Consider the following 23,220-nt stretch of genomic DNA (forward strand, 5'->3'; position numbering starts at 1 on the left):
CATAAAGGACAAAACAAAAAGGGGGTGTAAGAATACCACATGGCAATGCCTCCCATTACAAACAAGTGTCTGTAAAATTATAATAAGAATGCCTCAATCACAATGCTGATTTTACACAAAAGTAGAATGACTAGAAATGAAATAGAACAACCTCTTCTCTGATCTTTTTCTGTCTCTTCTAGTTGCATTAGACATGCAAACTACATATATTTGCTTTTTCAGATGAACACATGCAAGACAATGAAGTGATCTTGTCTGTAGCAGGTTCTGGGTGCCTACATAACATGTTTTACTAAAATTTCTCTGTCAGCCTTTCAGCTAAGCCTGAAGACAAAGCTTGGTATCAAGTCCAGGTTCACTGACTTTGCCAGATGCTCTGTGACACAGAACCTTGATGTTCACTGTTCACCTCTCCTCTCAGCCAGAGCAGGGATGACACCAAGCACCAAGAACTGCCTGCTCAGGTGCAAAGCTCTGGAAGAGGTGGGTGGCTGCTGGCAGAGACAATTCCTCCAGTTCTTGCTGTGCCTCCAGTACACAAACTGGGGGAATGTAGAGCAAGATGTGCTTTTGTGGCACTGTGAGAAGGGGCTGTTTGACTACAGAAGTGGTTAGAAGTTCAACAACTTCAGAGCAGGATGAGGGAGTGTGTCTCTCACACAGAGAGACTGAAGCTGATTTCACAGCCTGGAGATGAGCTGGAGCCACAGAAGAGAGGGACAAAGATCCTGGTATTCCAAAAACATCTCAGACCCCAGAGTAAAGAAAGAAAAGACAATTATCAAAAGGAAATTGATACAAGCTCATCACAATTTCTGCTATTATTATAATTGCTTTGAGTGTTCACCAAGTAATAAAAAAGAACTGGTTTTAGAAGCCTTTCCCAGATGGCTGGTTACTACAAAAACAAACAACCCTGTGTTTGTGAGGTCAGCCCCCAGCTGTGCATGGAGCAGTCCCACTTACAGCTACAAGAAAGCCCCACACTTTCAGCAAATACCCTCTCAGAGGGGACGATGCTCCGCCTTGCCTCCTCTTCCTAAAGCTGTTCCAAGTCATCACATACCAACCTGTTAAGAGACACCAAACTGATTATACTTGTTCATAAAATGTGTTTACAGAACTACTTAATTCCTGTTATTAGCACTTGACACGATGGACTGGTTTTTTTGACATGACTGCAGTTCTACTCAGCACTCAGACAATCCCCCAGGAGCAATCCTGAGACATTCCTGCAGCTCAGCCACACGTGGGCAAGCTGGGTCTCACCTCCAGACAGGCTGATACCAGAGACTGAAACACATGCAGTGCTCTTAGCTGTATGTGTAGCATCCTTGGCACTTGCCAGCTTCCAAAACTGTTAGTGTTTATCTGCTCACCCATCATTTGCATCAGCTTTCTTACTGCTGACCAGTGGGATGATCCAGTTCTAAAAGGCTCCACTGCTGCACTGTACATCTTAAATTATACATACAGCACTCTGCCATAAGAGAAGAGCAATCAAAGTGATTTATTTCTGGGTGAACAGAAAGTGTCCCCTTTGTCTCAAAACAGTAATTATTGTGGGCTACATTCCAATGCTAGCCTTAGCCATGGCAGGAATCACTAGAACAGAGATTATTTGTGGAGTAAGTTATTTCTTAGCAGGTATCAGGATGCTAGTTTTCAGCCCTAAAGCCTCTACATGAAATACCACACCTTTAATTATTTCAATTTACTTTTAATCAAAGGATGTGAAACTAGAGTGCCTCCCTTTCTCTTTGCTGATGCTGCTCCCACAGATATGCAGAAAAGCAATTAATTACTGCAAATTTTAGAACAGAAATAGCTATTTAGCTATCTGTGAAGATGCTAAAAATGTCAGGATAAAAGCGAGATAAATATCAATGTTATTAAAAAGAAATGTCTACTTAATGCAGTATTTACCTAAATGTTTGCCAGAAAACAGCAAAAAAGGAATTTAAATCCTGATGTAGCACAATAACATACTGAGGGTAAACTCCACCTCTGCACTGAAAGGCAGACCAAGATGAAAATCTCATTCCAAGCCCTGATATCATCTGTGCTAGCCCTCTGCACAAAAGTGGATTTTATCCAATGTACAGTGACTTTGTAAACAACCCACTTCCTTTTTACCAATACTGAGTTTAGTTTTCTAATGTTTCCTTCCACATCCACAATGGCGCCTTATCAAACCCCACAACCTGGCAGGGTGTTGGGATTTATGCTCCCTTTTCCATCCACCAGGGCCCCTTGGTTGCTGCTCTGCTGGACCAAAGCCTCAGGCCCCTTCAAGACCTGCTGTTTTGAGTTTAAATAGAAGACCCTGTACCAGGCAAATAATACATAAGTGTTTCTTATGTTCTCACAGTTTATCAAATAATGTAGATAGCTCTTAACAGTGAGGTGACTTGGTTGTTCCTTCAGTTGTGTCTGGCCTGCATGCACATCTACAAACAGTAGCAGCAATCATTTCATGTTTTCTAGCAAGCTACTGACACAAGTGTTAAATAGTAAAAAGCCAGCAAATGACCCCTAAGGAACCCTACGATATACACCAACAGCTCAGAGATGATTCTCTCCATCCATCTCCACCTGGAGATCTATCAGGATCAAAACCACTTTCTGTTGGACACTGCTCATTTTCTCTCTGGATCAAGATGTGAAGAAGGCCTGCTTGGGCGACTACCACAACTTTTATCAGGCAAGCTTGTACTCTTGGTAAAGTAAAATACATCGGGCTGATTTGATAAGATCCATTTTCCTTAGGCTCAGGTAGAGAGATGCTAACAAAGAGCTGTTCCCTTTATTTGTTAATAAAGAACTCCAATTTCAGTAGATCCATTGTTTTGCTTTGGATCAATGTCAAGCAGATAGACCTATACTTAGCACCAGCCCTCCATTTTCATAGCCTGTTAGCTGTATACTTTTTTCCACTCACTGGCTAAAAATCAACATACAGAGATCAACTGAGCTCCTGTCTCCAGGTCTTTAAAATTTCATGGATACAAATTTGTTGGATTTAAGAATTCTAAAATGTTCAGAGCCAGCAGTTGTCCACAGTAACCTTCTCTAGCTTCTATGTCAATGGAAAAGACTTCAATTTCATCATCTGTGATAAAGGTACATCTTCTATTTGTTAGGCCATGCAAAACTGTATATTAACACTGTCTTGAGAATTAATCTTAATAGAAACAATCAAAACTGAGCCAGCTTCTTGGCTGGACAGTCAAAGCTTCCAGTTGCAAAGCTCCTGAAAGCTGGTTTCAGCTCTGCACAAGCTTATCTTCTCAGCTCAGTGAGAATAAGCTCTTTTCTAGAACATCTTTAAGCATTTCTAGCCAAGCTGTAACAATTTCTTTGATGCTTGTGTGATGGACTAGAAGAGAGTAGAGAGGGCTTCATGCCAAAGAGTTAAACCTCTTCTAAACCAGAATAAAATACAAGCTTTGTTTTACTTAATTTGTGTTATGAGCAAGATATTGGATCACTTCCTAATTTGACTGGCATTATTTATTTCCCCAAAAAAACTGTGCTGGAAGCAATCACTGTAACACCAGGGTAACACTCAACTTCATATACATGCAAAGAACAGTGACAGAAAACAGCAAATGTCCTCACATGCACTGGCAGCTCCTAAACCTGCGGGGGTTGTACTGCCTGACAGGGAGAAAGCTGGAACCTTGACACTGTTCAAACTAATAAGCACATGCTTGACTAAGATTTGAACAGTGGTTGTAATTGCCATCTACATTATTTGCCTCTGCTGTGTAAAAACACTGGCAGGCCCACATTTTTTGAATATTCAAGGAGGAAATTCAAGATGTGCCTTCACAGACTGTGGGGTCAGGGTACGCAACTCACATTGTCCATTTCTTTTCACACACTACCTCCCCCTCCTTTGGATCACTTCTGACAATGTAATGCTGCAGCTTGAGTTCTGAGCAAGCTCTAAAAACTTATCTTTCTCATGGAGGGCAGGAGATATCTGCAGACCATAAAAGATTGCATTTGAATAGTTTAGATATTATCAGCTAACATGGAAACATAATATTCTTCCTTGTATCCCAGTGATATCTAACCCATCCTAATTTCCTGTTCTTCACATCAACATCTGTGGCAGCAAATACACGCCTCAAGAAGTTGGAGATGCTGCACAGAGAGCTCCTGCACTCCAATCATGAGATTTCCCATGAAATGGCTCCCATTAGATACCTGACAGCAATCGTTCCCTTTCCATTGCTTCAGCCTACTTCCGCTGCTTGATGCACAAGAAAAACAATGCTCTATAGCCAGACAGACTTGAGTGAACAGCACAGATCTTAAGAAGTTTGCATTGTCAGAGATACAGCTCTTCAGGCTTCTCAGAGAAAAAACACTCCCTCCTAAACTACACTTTAAAAATCCATTGTAGATTTTACTGGCACAGATTTTACTGGCACAGATTCTACTGGCACTGCTGCCAATGACAGAAACCACATTGTCAGTAAGAAAGATGAAACTGCAACGTAACTAAGAATGAATGTCCACTTTTGTGCAAAAATGCAATCCTAGAAAGCTACAAAAACATTCAGAAACAACAGCTCTTTTATTTGGCCCTGATACTGCCCTCGTGTACAATCCAGTTCCCCAGAAAAAGACAATCCCCTATCATTAAAGATGATCTCATCGAAAAGCAGCTCCTAGCAAGTTTTCTTGCATGGGAGGCTTTAACTGCCAGCCCTGATGCAGCCTGACTGGGAGCGGTGTTTGCTCAGCACATTCTGGTGGTTTCAGAGACAAAGCCAGCATTCCCAAGGCTGGAGATAATCAAGCAGATGAAGTCATGCACTCTGAATGCTCCAGAAAGATAAATGGATGGGGGGTGTGGAGGGTGGGTGCTGGAGGCAGGAATGGGGACCACATTTAACATTATCACAGAGAAAAATAGACAGGAAAAATATCCCCCATTTCATGATTCACTACATTAATGACACGATGGCAATACCAATAAGATAATATTTGAAAGAATGAACCATTTAACCCCAGGAGGAGTCAGACTTACAGGCAGCACATCTAAATGCAGGCACTACAATGCAGCACCTACGTGTTCTCCCCAAGGACAGATCTTTGGTGGCTGCAGACAGAGCCTAAAGCCAGTGAGGTCCTTTCAGGGGCCTTAGTTAAGCGCCACCTTTTTATCATCCTCATCTCTTTTGAGGAAGGTATTGCTAATACCAGTCTACAGCATGTAGAAGTAAAAGGTGAAGCACATGCCTACAACAAACCCTTTCATTCAGAGCCTGCTCAGGGAGTAGGCTAGGGCAGAGAGGAGCACAGAGCAGTTCTCAGTGGTGATACTTCAAAGGCAGCCCCAGCTTGGGAAACAAGCTAGAATTAGATACTGATAACCACCAACATCTTGGAAAGCAACCGGTATTTCAAGAGCCTTTGAGCTCAACTACAATTGCTGAAGGGAAATAAGATTTCCAGCCCTTTCTAGAAACCCTGTACTAGCTGCTTTAAAACTGAAATAATTGTATTGACCTATCCCTGAACTCCTGTGACTTTTTTATATTAATCTCTGCCTGCAAGCCCTCCAGGGATGGATCTGGCCTCACACTGCAGCATATTTCCGAGGCTTACACTGCAATTATTATAATGGACATCTTTCTCTTCAGATTCAGGGAGAGTGTGGTGAAAATCCTTCCCATTCTCATGTGTTTTCAGTCATTTTTTCCTCCTTCTTACACACATGTATCTCTTTCCAATTCAAAAAAACATCATTTCCCTGCAGATAGCACAGCTGGGTGGGTACAGCTCATTACTTTCTAAGAAGCTTCTTTTCTTCCAAATTCCATATTTTTATTGGAACCCTAGCTTTATGCTTTCTTCTGCCTGGAAAGGGATTATGGACTTGGTCTCTGTTGCTAGATGGAAGTGTACTATATTCCAGTTATCTGCTGCATATTAGATACAGCCACCTCTGGATAAACTGGAAATCTCCCAAGGGAGCATTTCTGAAGGAAAGCCCATGCCAGGTGCCATGCTGCATTTTCCCTCCTTACAAGACTGGCAGCTGCAGTCAGGCTCAATTATCCTACTGCCACTGAAATGGCAGCATGAAACTTTAACAGAGAAAACAGTTTACACTTCAGCATTCCAGCCACAGATAAAACACAGCTAGCATCTCTGCTGTCAAACATCCTGCTGTCTCTTGCCACACTGACTTCACTCCGTGCTGAGTCTAGTGGCAAAATCCCAGCACTAATGAAGTTAATGGGAGTTTCACCAGTGGATTCAAGAGGGCTGAAATTTCACACTGACTCTTCAGTCATAAAATTCCCTCTGCTCACCTCTGAGCTTAACAACTGTGCCCGTTAGTCAGACACAGGACAACCCAGCACAGAGGATCTGGGGTTGATCCAATATCATTTTAAGTTAATGGAAAGGCTCCCACTAACTTTAATGAGGACTGAGATAGATGAGTTAGTGGATGAGAGCATTTCATTTGAGAAAGGGAAGATGATGTTTCACAGCCATTTATATTGTCTTTTTAACCCCTCATGTACTATTTCTGTACATGAGGGTTCTCTAATCCCCTATGTTGATGTCACTTGTCAATAATGATTTTGCAACTGTAAGGGGACATTATAAGCATTCAGGTTTTTACTCTTCCCTCCTCCTACCACTTAATGTGAGCAATAACAATTGCTCACTATCAACAGAAGCATTCAGGAGAGAAAAATACAGATGTAAAAATGCTCTAGAAAAAAATTGTCTGTGTAACCATGCTTGAGAATGTGCCACAGCCTCAGTTATGCCTGCAGCTCACAGCGACCTCTCTGTATAAAGGTAATGTCTTCTGTTGGGAGCACACATCAGTAACCAAAAAGCTGTGACAGCAGAGTTTTGCTTAAGAGAAAAGCATTACTTTTGTATCAGGGCCAATCAATAGACCTGATTTAATTATCTTCCCTTTCTGTGTGAATATCAGTGGAGATGCATTCTTCATCCTGATATTTCTTGCTCATCCCCCACCTATGCTTGCTGCATGAAAAACTCACACTTGCATACCTCTGCTTTCTCTTGTTCTTCCCCATGATCAGTTTTTCTTTAAATACCATTCCACATGACACCTTTTTAAAAAGGGCTTACTCTTAATACTGCCCATTTGTTTTAAATCCCAGTCCTAGAACTGTGAAGCAGTTTCTTTTATTCTGGATGAAGCAAGATGGGAGAAAACAGGTTGCACTGATAATCCAGGCAAACTAGGTCTGATTCAAGTCTCAGAGATTGTTGGAGGACTGTGGATGTCAGCGATAGCACACGTCCCATGTGAAAATCTTACAAACCTTCACTGTTGTTCCCCTTGACTAGCGGCATGAAATTGGGTTTTTACTAGTATTCCACACCTTTATTTTCACTGCTTTCTTTAAACCTTACCCTCAGTATTATGGCATGCTTGAAAACTGAGCAGAAAGTCTCAAGGCCATATGAAGGGTGGAAATGACAGTCACAGTTACCTGAAGCATCAGCCAGTGGGTTTCAATGCTGTGGCACTGAAGGGAAATACACTTCAGCCCCAGAGTTCCCACCCCCAAGGCCCCATGTCTCCATTTTAAAATTTTTTGGATCCCAAGAATACTCTCAGACCAACATATTCAAAATGGAAATAAATAATCACCAGCTTAACAACAGTCATTAATCCCCTGTAAGCATACTTTTGCATGAATCTATTAATTCTCATTTCCAAGTTTTCAGAATTAAAGTGTTTGATATAGTACATGCTACTTATTCCCTTTAATTAAACAACCTCCCACTGCTAAAGCAGGTGAAATATTTCATCAGTCAAGAGCGTGCACAGCCCTCATGAAGAAAGTTTTTGGGCTTGCCTGACACACAATAAAATATGGAGCATCAGCTGAAGTTTCCTGGCTCACCTTAAATCCCACTTGTGGCAGAAGCAGCAGGGGAATCAATTCCCTGCCTTCTTTACAACATGTACCTTAAGAGAGAATCGCACAATTCAGATTTATATTGAATATCCTCTGTACCCTTCTTCACAGCCTAAAGTGTGGCTCTGGCCTTTCCACAGGAACAAAGGTCCATTCATGTGATGAATCCATGTGATTTGCCACTTGGCAACTCTGGCAATAAATTCAAGTAGCAGAGGGATACACCATCTAAGCAGTGCTGAAAAAGGAAGAGACTAGCTGTCTTTATACTTCTCAGTGCTGCAAAGCATGTGGAAGAACAGGAGCTCTAACAAGCCAATGGCAGAAAATGCACAGTACCATTTAATTTTTCTAATTCCTTATTTAATTCTATTTTTGAGGGCATCTACAAAGCATGTAAGCAGTGTACAGAAGTAATTTTTTCGATATTTGTGATTCATTGTTGTTCTCAGAAAATGGAAACGTACCATCTGTCAAGAAGGTGGATGGACCTTTACACATTCAAGACAAGATGAAGTTTGTAGAAGCTTTTTAAATGGTGCTTCATAAGTAGGGCCCAAGGTTGAGATTTCTGCTTTGTATGTGACAGAGAAATCTCACATACTGAGCACAAAGATACAAGAGGAGGGCACAACAGTGAAAGAACTGGGGTCGTAGGAGGCCATTTGACATGGGTGCCTCACATCCAAGCAGGACTGTGACCCTGCTTGCACAGAGTTTAGGACTAGAGGAAAGGAAAAAGGAGAGTTCAGCATGGAGCAAGCACACTTGTCCAAAAGAGCACAGGCATTTGAGGAAGTCATGTTTTTGAGCCCAGAACTGAAAAATGGTGATTCCTTTGAGACTTTAATGTTTTTAGGTCACTTTGAACAAGCTTCCTTGGAGTGTGTGCAATGCAAATAATTCCTGAAAATCCCAGAGGCCCAACACCCTCCCCTTGATGGGATCAGATTACAAGGAAAACTTGGGTCATTCAAGAAACATCAACTAATAACAAAGTCATCTCTGGCAGTCCCAGTGGACTGCTGTGTAGGAGGCTGTGAATCACTGAAGACATGGGAAAATGGCAGCAAGAGAAAATAAAAAAAGGACCAGCAGATAAACAGGTGTAACCTCACTAAATCCTTGTCTACTAAAACCCTTGTCAAACTAAAGCACTTGTCAGGGTCTGATCTCTGCCTGGAAACTTCCTGCTCTTTTAAGTAGCCAATCTCCAATACTAAACATCTTATAATGATCACTGCAATATGAAGCTTGTGAAGCTAGCCAGTTCCAAGCAGTAGAGAAGAAAGGAACATCATTAAGCAGCAAGCTTAAAGCTTCTTCTTACAGAGAAGCTGAAAGAGAACTCAAGAGGAACACACTGTCAAACTTCAGCTACAGTTGTGTTGTAGTGCTATACCACCACAAAGATAAACATCAAGATCCATGAGATAAAGGAATTTAAAGCAATCATTCCTAATCTACTTTTTAAGCTCTTTCATACACTGAAAAATTTTTCACTACAATGGTGCAACAAGTTACAATCTCAAAGGAAAGTCCTGAAACTGCAGATATGTGACACTGTCTCCTCTGTAATTCCAAAAGACTGGAGGAAAATATGCTTCTACACAAACACAGGCTGGGTGACATGCACATTGCAGCTCAGAAAGCTGATGATTCTGGGCTGCATCAAAAGCGGTGTAGGCAGCAGGGCAAGGGAGGGGATGCTGCCTCTCTACTCTGCTCCTGTGAGACCCTACCTGGAGTGCTGCATCCAGCACAGGAAAGATGTGGAGCCACTGGAGTTCAGAGGAGGGCTGCAAACATAATCAGAGGGCTGCAACACCTCTCCTAGGAAATCAGGCTGAGAGAATCTGGGTTGTTCAACCTGGAGAAAGAAGAGAAGGCTCTGGGGAGACATTATAGCTCCCTCCAGTACCTAAAGGGAGCTACAAGAGAGCTGCAGTGAGACTTCTCACAAGGGCATGTAGTGACAGGACAAGGGGGAAATGGCTATAGACTGAAAGATGGTAGATTTAGATTGGATATTAGGAAGAAATTATTTACTTGTGAGGGTGGTGGGGCACTGCAACAGGTTTCCCCAGAGAAGTTGTGGATGCTCCACCCCTGCAATTATCTAAGACCAGGTTGGATGGGGTTTTGTGCAAACTGGTCTAAAGGAAAGTGTCCCTGCCCATGGCAGGGGAGTTGGAACGAGATTATCTTTAAGGTCCCTTCCAACCAAAACCATTATGTGATTCTGCGAGACATGCAGAATTTATTTTCAATATTGGATTATTATAGATGAAGAAAACTTGCAAAATCTCTATAGGATAGGAATGTAAGGTCCAAGTAATATCATAGTGTTCCTTGAAGAACTGGAACATTATTTGAAAGGTGAAATAAACTGAGAAAACAAATAACATTTTCTTTTCTCCAGCTTGAGGTTTTTAAGTCCCAAAGTATAATATTCTTTAAATTCTTACTATTAAGGTTTTATCCATTAAAAATATTTAACACTTAAAACACATTCCCCTAGGTAGGATCAAATAACATTAGACAAGGGAGCTCTGAAGTTGGAGGGCTGAATTTTAATAACCAGAAAATCTGAGAAAAGCCACAGTAATTCTACAACAGAAAACTTAGGAAGTCAGATTCAGATAAAGAACAGTGCAATAGTTCATACTGAAGTAAGCATGAAATCCCCTTTCATATAGCATTCTCTTTGTAGGTTTGGCATTATCTTTACTCTATACTTTTTGCAAGATTGGTAAAGTAAGTATATCTTGCCTAAGATAGTTTAGAAAACACAGATATATAATTTAGTCAGCTGCTCTGGAATACAAGTTAACATTTCTGATCCCCTATATCTTCTAAAATTAGGCCTCTTAAAATCCAAAGTGTAAGTGCCTTAATACCTTCTGATATCAAACAGAAGTCAGGAAGAAATGAATTGTATTAGAGTTTGATCCAAAGCCAAGTCCAGTCATTTTGATCTTTCCATTAAATTTCAGCCTGCCTTGGTATAAGCCCTTGGAGAACATGTAAAGAAAATGTTGATGTTCTTTGTGGTTATTGCATAATGTTGCGAGGTTCTTTGCAAATAATTTCCTTTTTCTGCATCTCAGTTTGTGGCCACTGTCCATTAAAAACAAAAGCATTCTCAAACTAACAATCAGGGTGCCAGATAATGTACATGTGTGCTTCTCAGTGTAGGCAGCATCACTGAAGAGCAGTGATTTTTGTCTGTGCTCACATAATGACAGACAAATCTTGCTGAAACATGCCTGTATGCCATGCTTGCTTAACAAATATATATATTCAAAACATGTGGCGAGTGTAATCATTTACCAGAAGACAGTACCAAGACTGGCCAGTTTCCTGAGTTCTAGGGTAAGAAATTTGGGATGGGGGGGTACTGTCAAACTTCTCTATCAGCTGGCAAGGATAAGGATTACAGGAAGGGGGAATGACATTCAGAGAAAAATAACATCTTCATTAACTTCTCTTTTTTTCAGTACCTGTCTATCATCTTAGATGAGCATAAAAATCTACAGCTCTCTAGATCACAATTTACTGTGACTTAATTTCAAGACTGTTCTTTCTAATGTCTGCTGACACAGATAAAACCTTCTGGAAAAAACTCTCTGCTTTCTTTTTCAGGCCAGTAAAAGATGGCTTTCGTGACTGGGAAGTGCAGCAGCTGAAAGCCCAGGGGAGAATCAGTTCAGAGCACCCTGTTAAGAGCTCATAATTTGCTTGCACCCACACTGACTGGGAGGAGGTGGATCCCATTCAAAAGTACAAAGCCTCACAAGGACTGATGAGGAACCAGCAAAGAGACCAGGTCAGCCAGCATCACTAACAAGAAAGGTGTATTTTAGCTCAGATTCACTGCTTTTGCAACAATTATGTTCTCTTGCTTTAAAAACAAGCATCACAGTCAGTCAGTGTTTTTAAGGCCTTGCATCCCCCTCAGGTATGTGTACCGGTAAGTCTACTGTTACAACTGTATTAATAGGAGGGCCAGCACAGACATTAAGACCTCTTCATTGAAAAAGAGATGATTCAGAATTGACACACACTATATGTTACCTCTCCTCATCAAGTTTTATGCATCAGCAGCTCCCAATCCAACTCATATCCATGATGATGTGAAATGACTGAGTATTGACAGATAGCTTCATACTGCTCCTCCACCAGGGATGGAGCAATCTTGTATTTTCTGTGTACTGATGGCAGGCAACACATTGTTCTCATTCTTCTTATGGCAGCGGGCAATGAGACTCCCTGGCATGGGTATGACTACATAAGTGCAGATGTTTTCCATTTTCAATGGGAAAGGCTGGTGTGAGAAGTTCAAGGTGTTTTTTTCCCAAGTATCAGACTTACAACAACTTGCTCAGGTATCAGGGCTGCAAAACATATCATAGAAGCCAAAAGAGTATGTGTCCCCAAGGCATGGCTATGGTGGGGAAGGAGGAAGAGCAGAGGCCTTTTAATGCAATTATGTACCCTACTAAAATTGTTGAAGTATTGGTTCTCCCTTCCTAAGGTATTAAGGATACCTTACCACTAAGGATCGAGGCAATCTTGTGCAGTCTGGGACAATGTGGATTACACTCATGCTCAAGGGTAATCAAACCTTTCCCTGGAGACCAGTCAGCTATGGAAAGGTTTGCACAGATTGGGAATGGAGAAATGAGTTAGTTCTAAAACAAATAAAATCTGAAGCAGTCTTTCAAATGGAGGGAAAGTAAACATGCACACACATCTATCTGGGACAAAGGGGATTTCTTAGATGTCTCCATTTCCTGCTGCAGAGGCCGACTGCTTATTCAAGCCCACTGCTATTTATATCCCGCCTCTGTATCTTGAGGGAAAAAGCACAAACTTCTTTAGAGTGAAACTGAAGTTCCTCTGGCCTGGGCCTGCTGAGCCTAGTCCCTTAGCAAATGCTTTGTTCAAAATGCAATCATTTTGAACTCCACTCCAGCTCACTGGTGCAAACACATACATCACTCCATTCGTGTGGGTGAGCACACTCCCAATGGTGCTGTCACCAGTCCTTTCATGCTGCTTCACTTCCACGGCTCCTTGGTGTATGCTCTTTGTCTGCTCTCCATCATCACTGTACAGTGCATAACAATTACTTTGGCTTCTCTTTTCAAGTTTGAGCTGTTCCTTCCTTTCGTATGTGGGCTGGAGGCTATTTTTTTCTTTTCAATTAAAGGGCTTTGTTTATGAGATCAGGTTTTGAAAGAAGATTTTATAGCACACACCATAATTTTAACAGTCCCAATAAACAGCACAAACTGGCATTTACAGCTATAACACAGTGTTATAGTTATATCCCAGTGTAACAACTCCACTATATTGGCCTAAACATGGATCGATGCATTCAAGCAAATCACATCTCAAAAGCTGCTACTGCTGAATTGCAACTCTCTTGGAGGATTCCTTGCTATTCTCTCTGTTCAGTGCTGGAAAATACCAGCCAGGAGGTCAAGAAGAAACTTCAGCAAGGAAGAAAGAAGGGATGGGCCAACACTCCCAAATACCAACATAAGAATTTCACTGCCCCTGTTTTGATGAGCATGCTGTGTGGCATTTGTAGTAAATATGCAGAAATACTGGCCATGTATTTTCCCACTAACCTTTTCAGAATTGCAGACGCTTAGCCTGTTTGAGCACCTTCCACAGTGAGAACACATGCACTGAAGCTCCGAAGTCAAGCTGCTGATTCAAGTGGGCATTGCACTGTCCAACAACCACTTCTGTAAGAACAGGTTTGCTCAGGCTATATAGTTATTTGCTTGATTATCTGTTCCCTGATGTTCCCACAGCAAAATACAGCTCCATGCAGGGAAGTGGGCATGCTCCTCTGCAATCTGAGGGTGTAAGGGAGAAGTGTGGAGCAAAGCAATCATTCCTCTTCATTAGACAGGCTCTGAATATTAAAGCTTGCAAATGAAGGGAGGGTAGAAATACTTGAACACAAGGAGATGAAAAACTGATGCAGCTCTAGGGCACAAGAGAAAACAGGTGAGAAAAGCAAAAAAAGCAGAGTAGGAGACCAAGCACAAATGAGGCAGGAAGACAATGCAGATGAATAAAGCACAAGACAAGCAGGATTCCTGGAAGCTCAACCAGCTTCAATGAAAATTATGCCAGATCACATGCAACTGCACTTGGGAAAAACACAAGAAAAATTATTCATCTAAGTAATCATAAAAGCAAAATCATTGCGGTTAACAGTAAAATAATAAAAATTCAGGCTAGGCGACTGTGTGGTGCCCTACCCTCAAAGATTCAGATCTGTAATATGCACAGCTTGATTTCCGATATATTACTGAAGGTGGTTAGGTTTGTTCTTCAGAAATTCTCAGACTATTGCAGAATTAACATCCTGCTACTGCTGAAGAAAGCAGTAGCTTTCTTCTCCTTCCATAAGTAACCAAAGTAGTTTCTGACATTGCATTATATAATGAGCTCCTCCATTATTTGCTTTAGAATGATTTGCAAGCTTTTATAAAGCATTTGATTTAAACCGGAAGGGTAACCTGTTTCCTCCTTTTTTTTTTTGTTTCTTTTCTAAAGAATGGCCAGAGTTCATTCTATTAGGACAAAGTGCTTCCCAGAACTATCATGAAGTAGGAAAGCACCTTTGGCTCTTATTTCCCCAACACAAGATAATGCAATTCATCATGAAGAGTATTATTTCCCAAGAAGCCAACACTGGATGGAAAGGCCATTGTTCCAAATGATCCACAAAGTTCCAGAACAGCAGTCAACGACCAGAAGACTTTCCAGGAACTAAAAAGACTGTAAAGACAGATGCACATGTATTTCTAAGGAAAAATATTGGAGAAAAAAAAACCAAACAAAAAACAAATCTGATGTTAGTTTAAGGAGACAAGTCTCCAAGACCACTGTCAGCAATATGGGATGTTGCCATGGAGGGGCCCATGACTTCTAATCTAATGCCCATCACATGGCAAAGGCCTGAGTTGAGAATGATAACTTTTGAAACATGCTCAGGCTTCAAATTTTTAACTAAAGAGCATCAGAAGGCTGACAACATAGGTATGGTTACATGCCGCACCAGAAATGCCAGCTAAAATGAAGATATAATTTGTCTTAAACTACTCTGAACTTCATAACAGAATGATTATACAGAGACAAGCCAGAGAAGTGACACATCTGATCTCTGTTAGCATAAGAAAAAACCCTGAGACATATTAACACCAAACATCCAACACTGACAATGTCAGCATTCACTGCTGAATTAGTAAGGGCAAAGGACAAACATGACTAGGTTTAATGAGTTCTCTGTGGCACCCACCCATTCCTGGTGGGTTCTTCAACACCTTGTGCTTCTCTTACTGCACTCTGTGCTTAGCCCAAGCCAGTTGCATAAGAGCCTTGACACTATGGAAATCTCTTTAACATAATCAGTTGCCCTGTCTTTGGTGGAGACAGGTTGTGGCAGCACAAAGACAGGTCAATGCCAGTGCAAAATCAAAGAACATGAAGTAATACCCCACTTTTCACTGGGACATAAATCTGCAAGGATTTTCATTGGGAAAGCTGTCATAAACACCAGAACACTTAATTTTCCTGGGGCCTCAACATTCACATCCTCTCCTGCAGTGCTAAATCCTGAGAATTTACTTACGTATAAACACACTGTACACCGAAAAAAGGTTTAAGTTTAACTTCTACAAATTAGCTATGTATATTCAAATGAAAATAAACATCCTAATTCTACAAAGAGAAACGACCAAGACATTTGGTTAATGATGTCAAAGCCTGTTCTCTCTAACTGTCTGCTGGTGCCCTTACCTGCAGTTCTTTATGGCTGTATTATCATCACCATCATCTCTGGACTTAGTATTCCACACATACCAGCTGCCCACAACTGAAGGGCTTCTTTATATTACCAATTATAATTGCACTGAATGCACTACTGGTTCTGTGACATAAAAATGAATTAAAAAAAAACCTCATCAAGCTTATTTCAACTTGAGAGAGTTGAACCCAGGTGAAAAACTAAGTCAGTAACCCACAGAACCCACTAATTAATTACCATATAGATGTAGGATCCAATCTAATGGAGATCAAAATTAAAAAAAAAAAAAGTTGCCCATTATTCACCACCAGCTTCAATTACAGGTGGGAGAATAATACCACTTAACACATTCCCTGTGGCCTGGCCCACACTCAAGAGATGGTTTTTGGGAAGAAGCTTAGAAGCAAAATCTGGCTTGAAAACTGGAGTAAGGCACCTCTTTTGAAGTCTTCCCTCAAAAATCAAAACAAAAAGGCCCACCACCAACAAAGCAGTCCCCAAAATCCCAGTTCTCCCCTTTTTAAGAAGACTATTTTCTATAGTAAGACATTGAGATCAACAACTTTATCCATCCATTTCTTCAATAAAATGGACTAAATCAGCATTAATTTGTTAATCTTTGTATTACTTCATGCATTCATGCCATACGATGTCAAGTTAAAATTCAAACAAAATCCATTAAAAAAATAGAAAAGAACATTTCTTACCTGTTGCTCTTTCCTCAAAACTGTGGACTCCCACTGCTGAAGATAATCTGTCAAGTTAGAGTCTTCTTTCTTCTTTCTTTTTGTTTAACCTCCCACTCTTAAACCATTTAATATTACCACATGGGAAAGAAAATGCAAGGAAATACTTGTCTAATGTGTCAATGGCTACATGCCACTTCTATTAGTCAGCTTCTATATCAGGCTTCTATATCAGCCTGGGTAGATAGTTCAAGTAACAACAGGGGAAACATTCTATTTTCTAACAAGAAAAGACACACTAAGAATATGCCAGAAAAAAAATTACATTTTAAAATAAAAAAGAGCATAGGGTTCCAGCAGCACGCAAAAGACCAGAAAATACAACAGCTTTAAGTATAGCATAAATAAATTATTTTTCACATTACGTCAATTTAGGTCAAAAAACATTGTGTTGATTTCTCCAACAAATTATAACTACATCGAACAACATGAAAGACCACCTAAAAAAGAGAAAAAGACAGCAAGCTATTGCTTTTGCAAGACACTGGCACAAGAAAATACATTAGGCCTTGTTATCACATACTAAAGCTGCTGCACATTTGGGTTGCAACTGCAGTATACTTTCTAGAAGAATACTGCACAACTGATTTACTTGTTAGCAAAAATAGGGAATGAATGTCAGCATTTACTTGCATCCTTTCATTCACATGGTACAGGTAATGCTCTTCAGGACTCTGCATGCTGTACTCTTGCTGGCTTGCACTTTTCCACTTCATAAAAAAGGCACTGAATTTTGAATGTACTGAAAAGAAATTAATAGGAAAGTTCACAGTTCCTAGAGCATTTTAAGAAATCAGTGTTACTTCAGTAATACAATTTTCACAGCTTATTATATGTTAGCAAGTTTCCATTTAAAAATGAGTCATCCCATCCCACTGGAGTAAGAAAAGAAAACCTGTCATATTCGGATTGTAGAGATTGCCCAAGTTTCATTTACCTCTGAAGCACTGAATTAACCTATCTTAAGACCAAGAAGAAATGAAAACTCTTACAGTTATTTTGTAGCTTCTGCCAAGTAAATTGTCAGACCTAGTTCAAAGGACCTATAATCCATTTTCTAGTTTTTTATTTATAATTTAAGCAAAAATCGGACTCATTTTTATAGGTGAAATTGTATGGTGGCATTTTGAAAGTACTTCAACTTCGTGTTATAACAGAAGTTACTGTTCTAAGTGTGGAAGACCTCTATTTCCCCATAGTGAAACCATTAAACCAGACACCAAACTTTATAGTACAGAAAAGCTGCAATAAAGGTTTGGAGGAACAGCTGTAAACTTTTAGGATTTAAAATACATTCATGAGACATGAAGATCTGAATGGAGAACACTAAGCAGAACCATTCAAGTGTGGGAATTCAGAGTTTGTTCACGCAGTCAATGACATTAAATAATCAACTGCATGTCTTTATTGCCTCTTCTCTCCTCAAAAGAAAAGAGTAATCAAATCCTTTGCTTTTATAACACAGTAGGTCCATGTGAGTTTACCTGGCATGTTCTCAGTGCTCTCTTATATTAATCCTCTACTAATTTGTCCCCACCTAATGTGTGATACCACAAACAGTCAAGATAACGTAAGTGGGAGCTTGTCATCAAGCTCCCAGAGCAAAGATTATAAACATGAATCTAAAATTTCTGCCAATGTGTGGAAAGTACAGCAACTGTTATGCATTCACAAGTCATTCACATTCCTCCAAAGACACCAGCAAGGCAAGAAAACAGCTGTACAGGAATAGTACTTAAAAGTACAACTTATGCACCTGTATGAATCAGGATAGCAAAAGCCAGACTAACCACCCTAAAGAAAAATCACAACTTCTACTCCATCAGAAATTATGTGAGCCTTTAATGAATACTGTAAGAAAAGAAATTCAGGTCACCATGACTCTGCTCATATTAAAAAAAAAAAAATCCCACCCCCGCCACAAGCTTTGACAAAGAGGCTCTAAGTAGTCAAAAAATAAAGGTGAGATTTTGTCAAATAATTGAAAGGCGAATATTAAATAGGAAAATAATAATAAATCCACATCTATTGCCTCTTTATGAAGCATATAGTACTGAAGATTATTAATGCTTACGCCAAGTTCAACAAATGAGATCAATAGGGCAGGAAAAGGTGGCAAAATTCGTATGAACCTATCTCAATAATGATGGGAACAACTGAAGAGCTATTATTTGAGCAGAAATGTTTCTGTTGAACAGAAAGCATGCTGACAAAATACAGCATGGGAAAAACCAAGGTAAGACTTACATGAAAAAAAAAGAAAAGAAATTACCTGAGCTAGTAATTTAAAGGTCATAAACTAACTAACTCCTTCCAAAACAAAGCACTTTACAATTTACACCTCAAGACACAGAAGCTGTTTACAGAGGATGAGGTAACAAAAACAAGTAAAGAAAATTTGATAAATCCATTAAAATATAAAGTATATAGTAAAACCTTAATTCAGATATCTATTTGATTTAGTTCAAAGCTACTAAGATTAGAAAGGAGTTAGGAACTAAGAAAGCTTGTAAAAATGGACTCTAGAAAAAAATGAAAAAAGATTGCAAGAGGCATATGAAGGCTCCTGAAACAGGAAACATAGGGAATATTTCACGAAAAAATGAACACAGGGCATGAAACAGTAATTAGAGTAATCTGTTTACTGAAAAGGTAAACCATTCCCGTATATAATTTTTGCAAATACTACCAAGAGACAAGACTGAAAAGCAATTCACTCAAACCTGAAAATGCTCATACAACATATAGCTGACTTTCTTAATATTATTGCCATAGCCGGTACATGCTTCGATTCACCTAAAGAAAAAACTAGGTATTAGAAGGCAAATCCCTCCATTCTCTGCAGAATTCACTCATGAGGTTTAAGAAGCCCACTGTGGAGTCCTTCTGTAGGTAAGTTGCAAACAACTGGTACTTCTCACCAACTTCCTAAGGAAAACTTCTATCTTCTTAGAAGACAGTTGTGGGTAGGTGCTCTTCAGGATAATGCATGATCATTTTGGATTGCTCTGTATCACTGCTTTCTTTCATTCAGCTTTACCAAGCATAAGTGTCACTGCCCAATTTTTAGTTAATGCACATACGGAAAAATACATTTTTTAGTTCCAATACAAGCTGTCAATTCAGAAAACCTTACAGAAATAAGATTTCAAGAGTGGTGGAAAAATAGTACATGCATAGAACTTCAGAAATTGTACCTGCCTCTTGGATCTGAGCAAGACTGCAGTTCACTGGCAAAGGTGCCAGTGCAGTCTCCTGGCAGTGGCATGATTTACCCCAAAGCAAGTCAGACAGTGCTGGTATCTGCTTAACCTGCTCCAGAGTTATACACAGAGGTAGTTGCACTACTACTGGCTGAAACACAGAATAGGCAAGAAATGTGTTTTAATAGCAAAGAGGTACCAGGAAATAGGTCCATCTTGCAGATTTCATTAAAGCGATGAATGGACTTAATTATCACAGAAACAAGAAACACAGAGCTCATTAGACACTGCCTCATATCAAAACTGTCCTCTGCAGTCACAGATGATTTCTTTTTAGGCCACACAAATTCCAAGACAAACAAATTCATTATTCACTCTATTTCACCTTGCTAAAATAACACCAGGACTACCACCCAAGGATAAATCCAGTACTCCATCGTGACGTAATACCTTTTTTATTACAATATCCAAAAAACTGAGTATGCAAGATTTTGAGATCTCATGATGCGTTCTTCAATCTCAGGAATGTGCCATCTAAAGACTGTATATTTAAACCATAAAGGAGTTTAAATGTAAAGAAAAGAGAAAAATGCATTTTCTTCATAAACATTCTGTGTGTCTCTTCCTACCAACCACACCATCCTCTGTAAAACCCGAAGATTTCTTTCCGTAAAGCAAATATATATATAGTGTTGGTAGCCCGCCCCACCCTGTCCCAAGATCAGTTTTTATTAATCTTCTGTATTAGTGTCAACAATCAGCTACAGATACATATTACCTTGAGAATTAAATACATAATCGTTTAATTCAAACAAGCAGAAGGGCAAGAGGAAAAAGCATTATGTGGATGGCACATTTGGTTGTAGATTACCAAAACATTCAGCCTTTACAATTCAATTATTCTTTCTCTAGTAATCAACTTTCAAATAAAATTTCTCTTTGTTGCAATTACAGACCAAAATACACTAGTTTTCTTTTACTACAATCTTACCATAGTAGTTTAAGAAGTACTATTACAAAATGCTTTTAATTAGTGTACTCTTTCCGAAGAGTCAGAGAGGCAATGTAACAGCAGAGTACAGTGTAAAGAGTGCTTCTAAGAACTAGGAGGTTTGTATTATCCTACTCGGTAAGCGATATAGCTACAGAACTCACAGCCACAACTGTTATGTCTACTCTCTCTCACTTAAGCAGCTGCAGCTTCAGTGCATTCAAACTGTGCCCGATGTCTCTGAATGGAGAGTTCTGCCTGCATGAGCAGTCTGAACAGATTAACTGTGGTTTGAATTGAAAACGCCCCTCCTTGATCTGAGCTAACTATGTAAACGTACACAGGAGAGGGGCGTTTTGAACTCTGCTGGGAAGGTGAGTGCTTGCCATGGCCACCCAAGGGAAACTCTCAACCTGAAGAGAGGTGGTCAGAGGTTAACAAAACTGGAACACAAAGAGAGGCAAACAAAAAAAAAGGACAAACAGCAATTGACAGAGCAAACACTTTAGAAAGAGCCTATTCCTTAAGCCTGCTTCAGATATTGCTCTGCTCTATAAAAGTGAATTTAGGACCTAAGGCTTGTAAGTTATAAGAGGCCCAGGTGGCCAAGTCCATCTTCAACGTCACTGAAGTGCTTTCACAAGATATAGCTTTTCCCCATGTTCACTGGTGAAGATGGGAGCCTTTTTGTAGTGTTCCACCAACTCATCCATAGTATTAAATCGTCGCTGCCCAATACAATAGACATTGTCCACGAGCTGCACCTTGAAATGTTTGTTCTTCCCCGATGCCTTTAGAGATACTGAGAAGTCACTGGGCTGTTGAGAAGAATTGAGAAAGAAAGAAAAAATTACATAGAAGAGAACAAAATGACAGCATAATTTTGCAGTTTCAGGAACAAACTGTGTCATATAGTTGACAGTAATTGACATTAGCCACGGCTCAGTGCTTTAGCTACTTAAGAAACCCAATAGCCTATTATTCGATAAATAATTACCATTGTTATTAACGTGGGCAGTTAAGTCAGTTAAAGTGAAAACTCCCCAGATGCACAGTCTGAAGTTGCCAATTACATGACTAAACTGCAAATATTATCTTAGTTACTCAATCTAGAAGCACCAGAATGTCAAGGAGAAGGGAAGAATTTTTATCATGCATGTCTTCCTCACTAGAGCGGCCGGGAGAAAGCAATTACTGCAATATTGCTTGGGCAGGTGAAGAAAATTCCCCATTTCGCATTTTTTAAAGCCGTGACCACTAGAGGGCCATTCCTGCTTTGCATTGCAAAAGACAAAAACACATGCACCTTTTATCTTCATTACCACATGTATGGAGAATAATTTCTCCCATTGAGTACACTTTCTTTGTAAAAAAAGATAAAGCTATAGAAGAAGAAAAACACCGTACAAATCTCACCATCACACCACTGCCCGCAAAAGACAGAACTTATGCACTAATTAAGTTACTCAGGACATAACAATTTCTAGTGATAAATCTCTTCATCCTGGCAATCAGTTGCTTTAACAAGGAGAGTGCAGTCATCCAAACAGACAGAATGAGACCATTCCACTTCCTTCACCACATGCAACCATAGGAGGGTAGAACAGACACAGTGTCCCTTGCTTCCAGCTGAACTCTGTCTCCAGCCACCTACTGCTGCTGGCTGGCCACAGAGATGGTGTAGAAGCCTGGGCATTAAGGATTTAATGTGTTGCTATCTATGCCTCAAATACCAACGACCATATAAGCAGGCAAGTTAGAAAAGGATGCGGCTGGAAAGGGGGGGATGTGCAGAGGTACGGCAGCACCCTTCTGGGGCCAATTTTCCTATTCTGGTCCATGGAGACCACACCACACAAAACAATGCAGGCATAGGAATGGGGTTAAGGAACAGGCAAGTCCAGTAGAGGGGGATCAAGACTACTAAAACACCCTTAAAGCTCCCCCCAGTTTCCATAAAGGTCCAGAAGAGGCCCCATGCTGATTCATTTACATGAAGAGGAAGAAACCTAATCTCAGGGAGGGGAAAACTTACCAATAACCAGGTAGCCCCACAAAGCCGTGGTGATGTGCTGCTTAGGCCCTGGATACCCTGTTGGCTAGATTGATCCCGGATCCAGGACTGCAGATCTCGTTTCCTTTGCAATCTCATCTCCCTTTCATTTTCTCTTTCTTTTATTATCGCTCTTACTATTAGAGAGTAGGGGCAAAACATGAATTTCTATGCCTACTGTGTAGTTTGCTTATAAATCTCCATGAGCTTCTTTTGAACCCTTGTAGTTTTTGTCATTCGTTGATGAATCTTGGATGCTCCCTTCCATGTTGGAGTGGGATATGACAGATAGGAGCATGGGTTTGCCCTGTGAGAGGTGTATGGAAGCAGGTGCCACCAGCCAACAAGAAAATTAATAAAAAGAACACACTGGAGTTTGTAACAAGCACTTAATGGAGTTAAGTAATGCCTGGCGCTACTCTGGAGGTACGGCCGCAGTGTCTCAGCCCACTGAAG

The 23,220-nt window shown here is 40.2% G+C and overlaps 1 protein-coding gene across 3 annotated transcripts in view; it reads right to left on the reverse strand.

The window, feature by feature from the left end:
• Positions 1-20,159: 20,159 nt before the first annotated feature.
• The window catches only part of NCK2 (NCK adaptor protein 2), an 83,593-nt gene continuing 80,532 nt past the window's right edge, over positions 20,160-23,220 (reverse strand). For all 3 annotated transcript variants that reach the window (XM_068180292.1, XM_068180293.1, XM_068180291.1), the window contains exon 5: positions 20,160-21,529. In XM_068180292.1, coding sequence (XP_068036393.1) covers positions 21,335-21,529 — 195 coding nt within the window. In that variant the 3' untranslated portion in view covers positions 20,160-21,334. The remainder of the gene's footprint in view (positions 21,530-23,220) is intronic.

This window comes from Anomalospiza imberbis, chromosome 2 (assembly GCF_031753505.1).
Source record: "Anomalospiza imberbis isolate Cuckoo-Finch-1a 21T00152 chromosome 2, ASM3175350v1, whole genome shotgun sequence".
Taxonomy (NCBI): Eukaryota; Metazoa; Chordata; class Aves; order Passeriformes; family Viduidae; genus Anomalospiza; species Anomalospiza imberbis.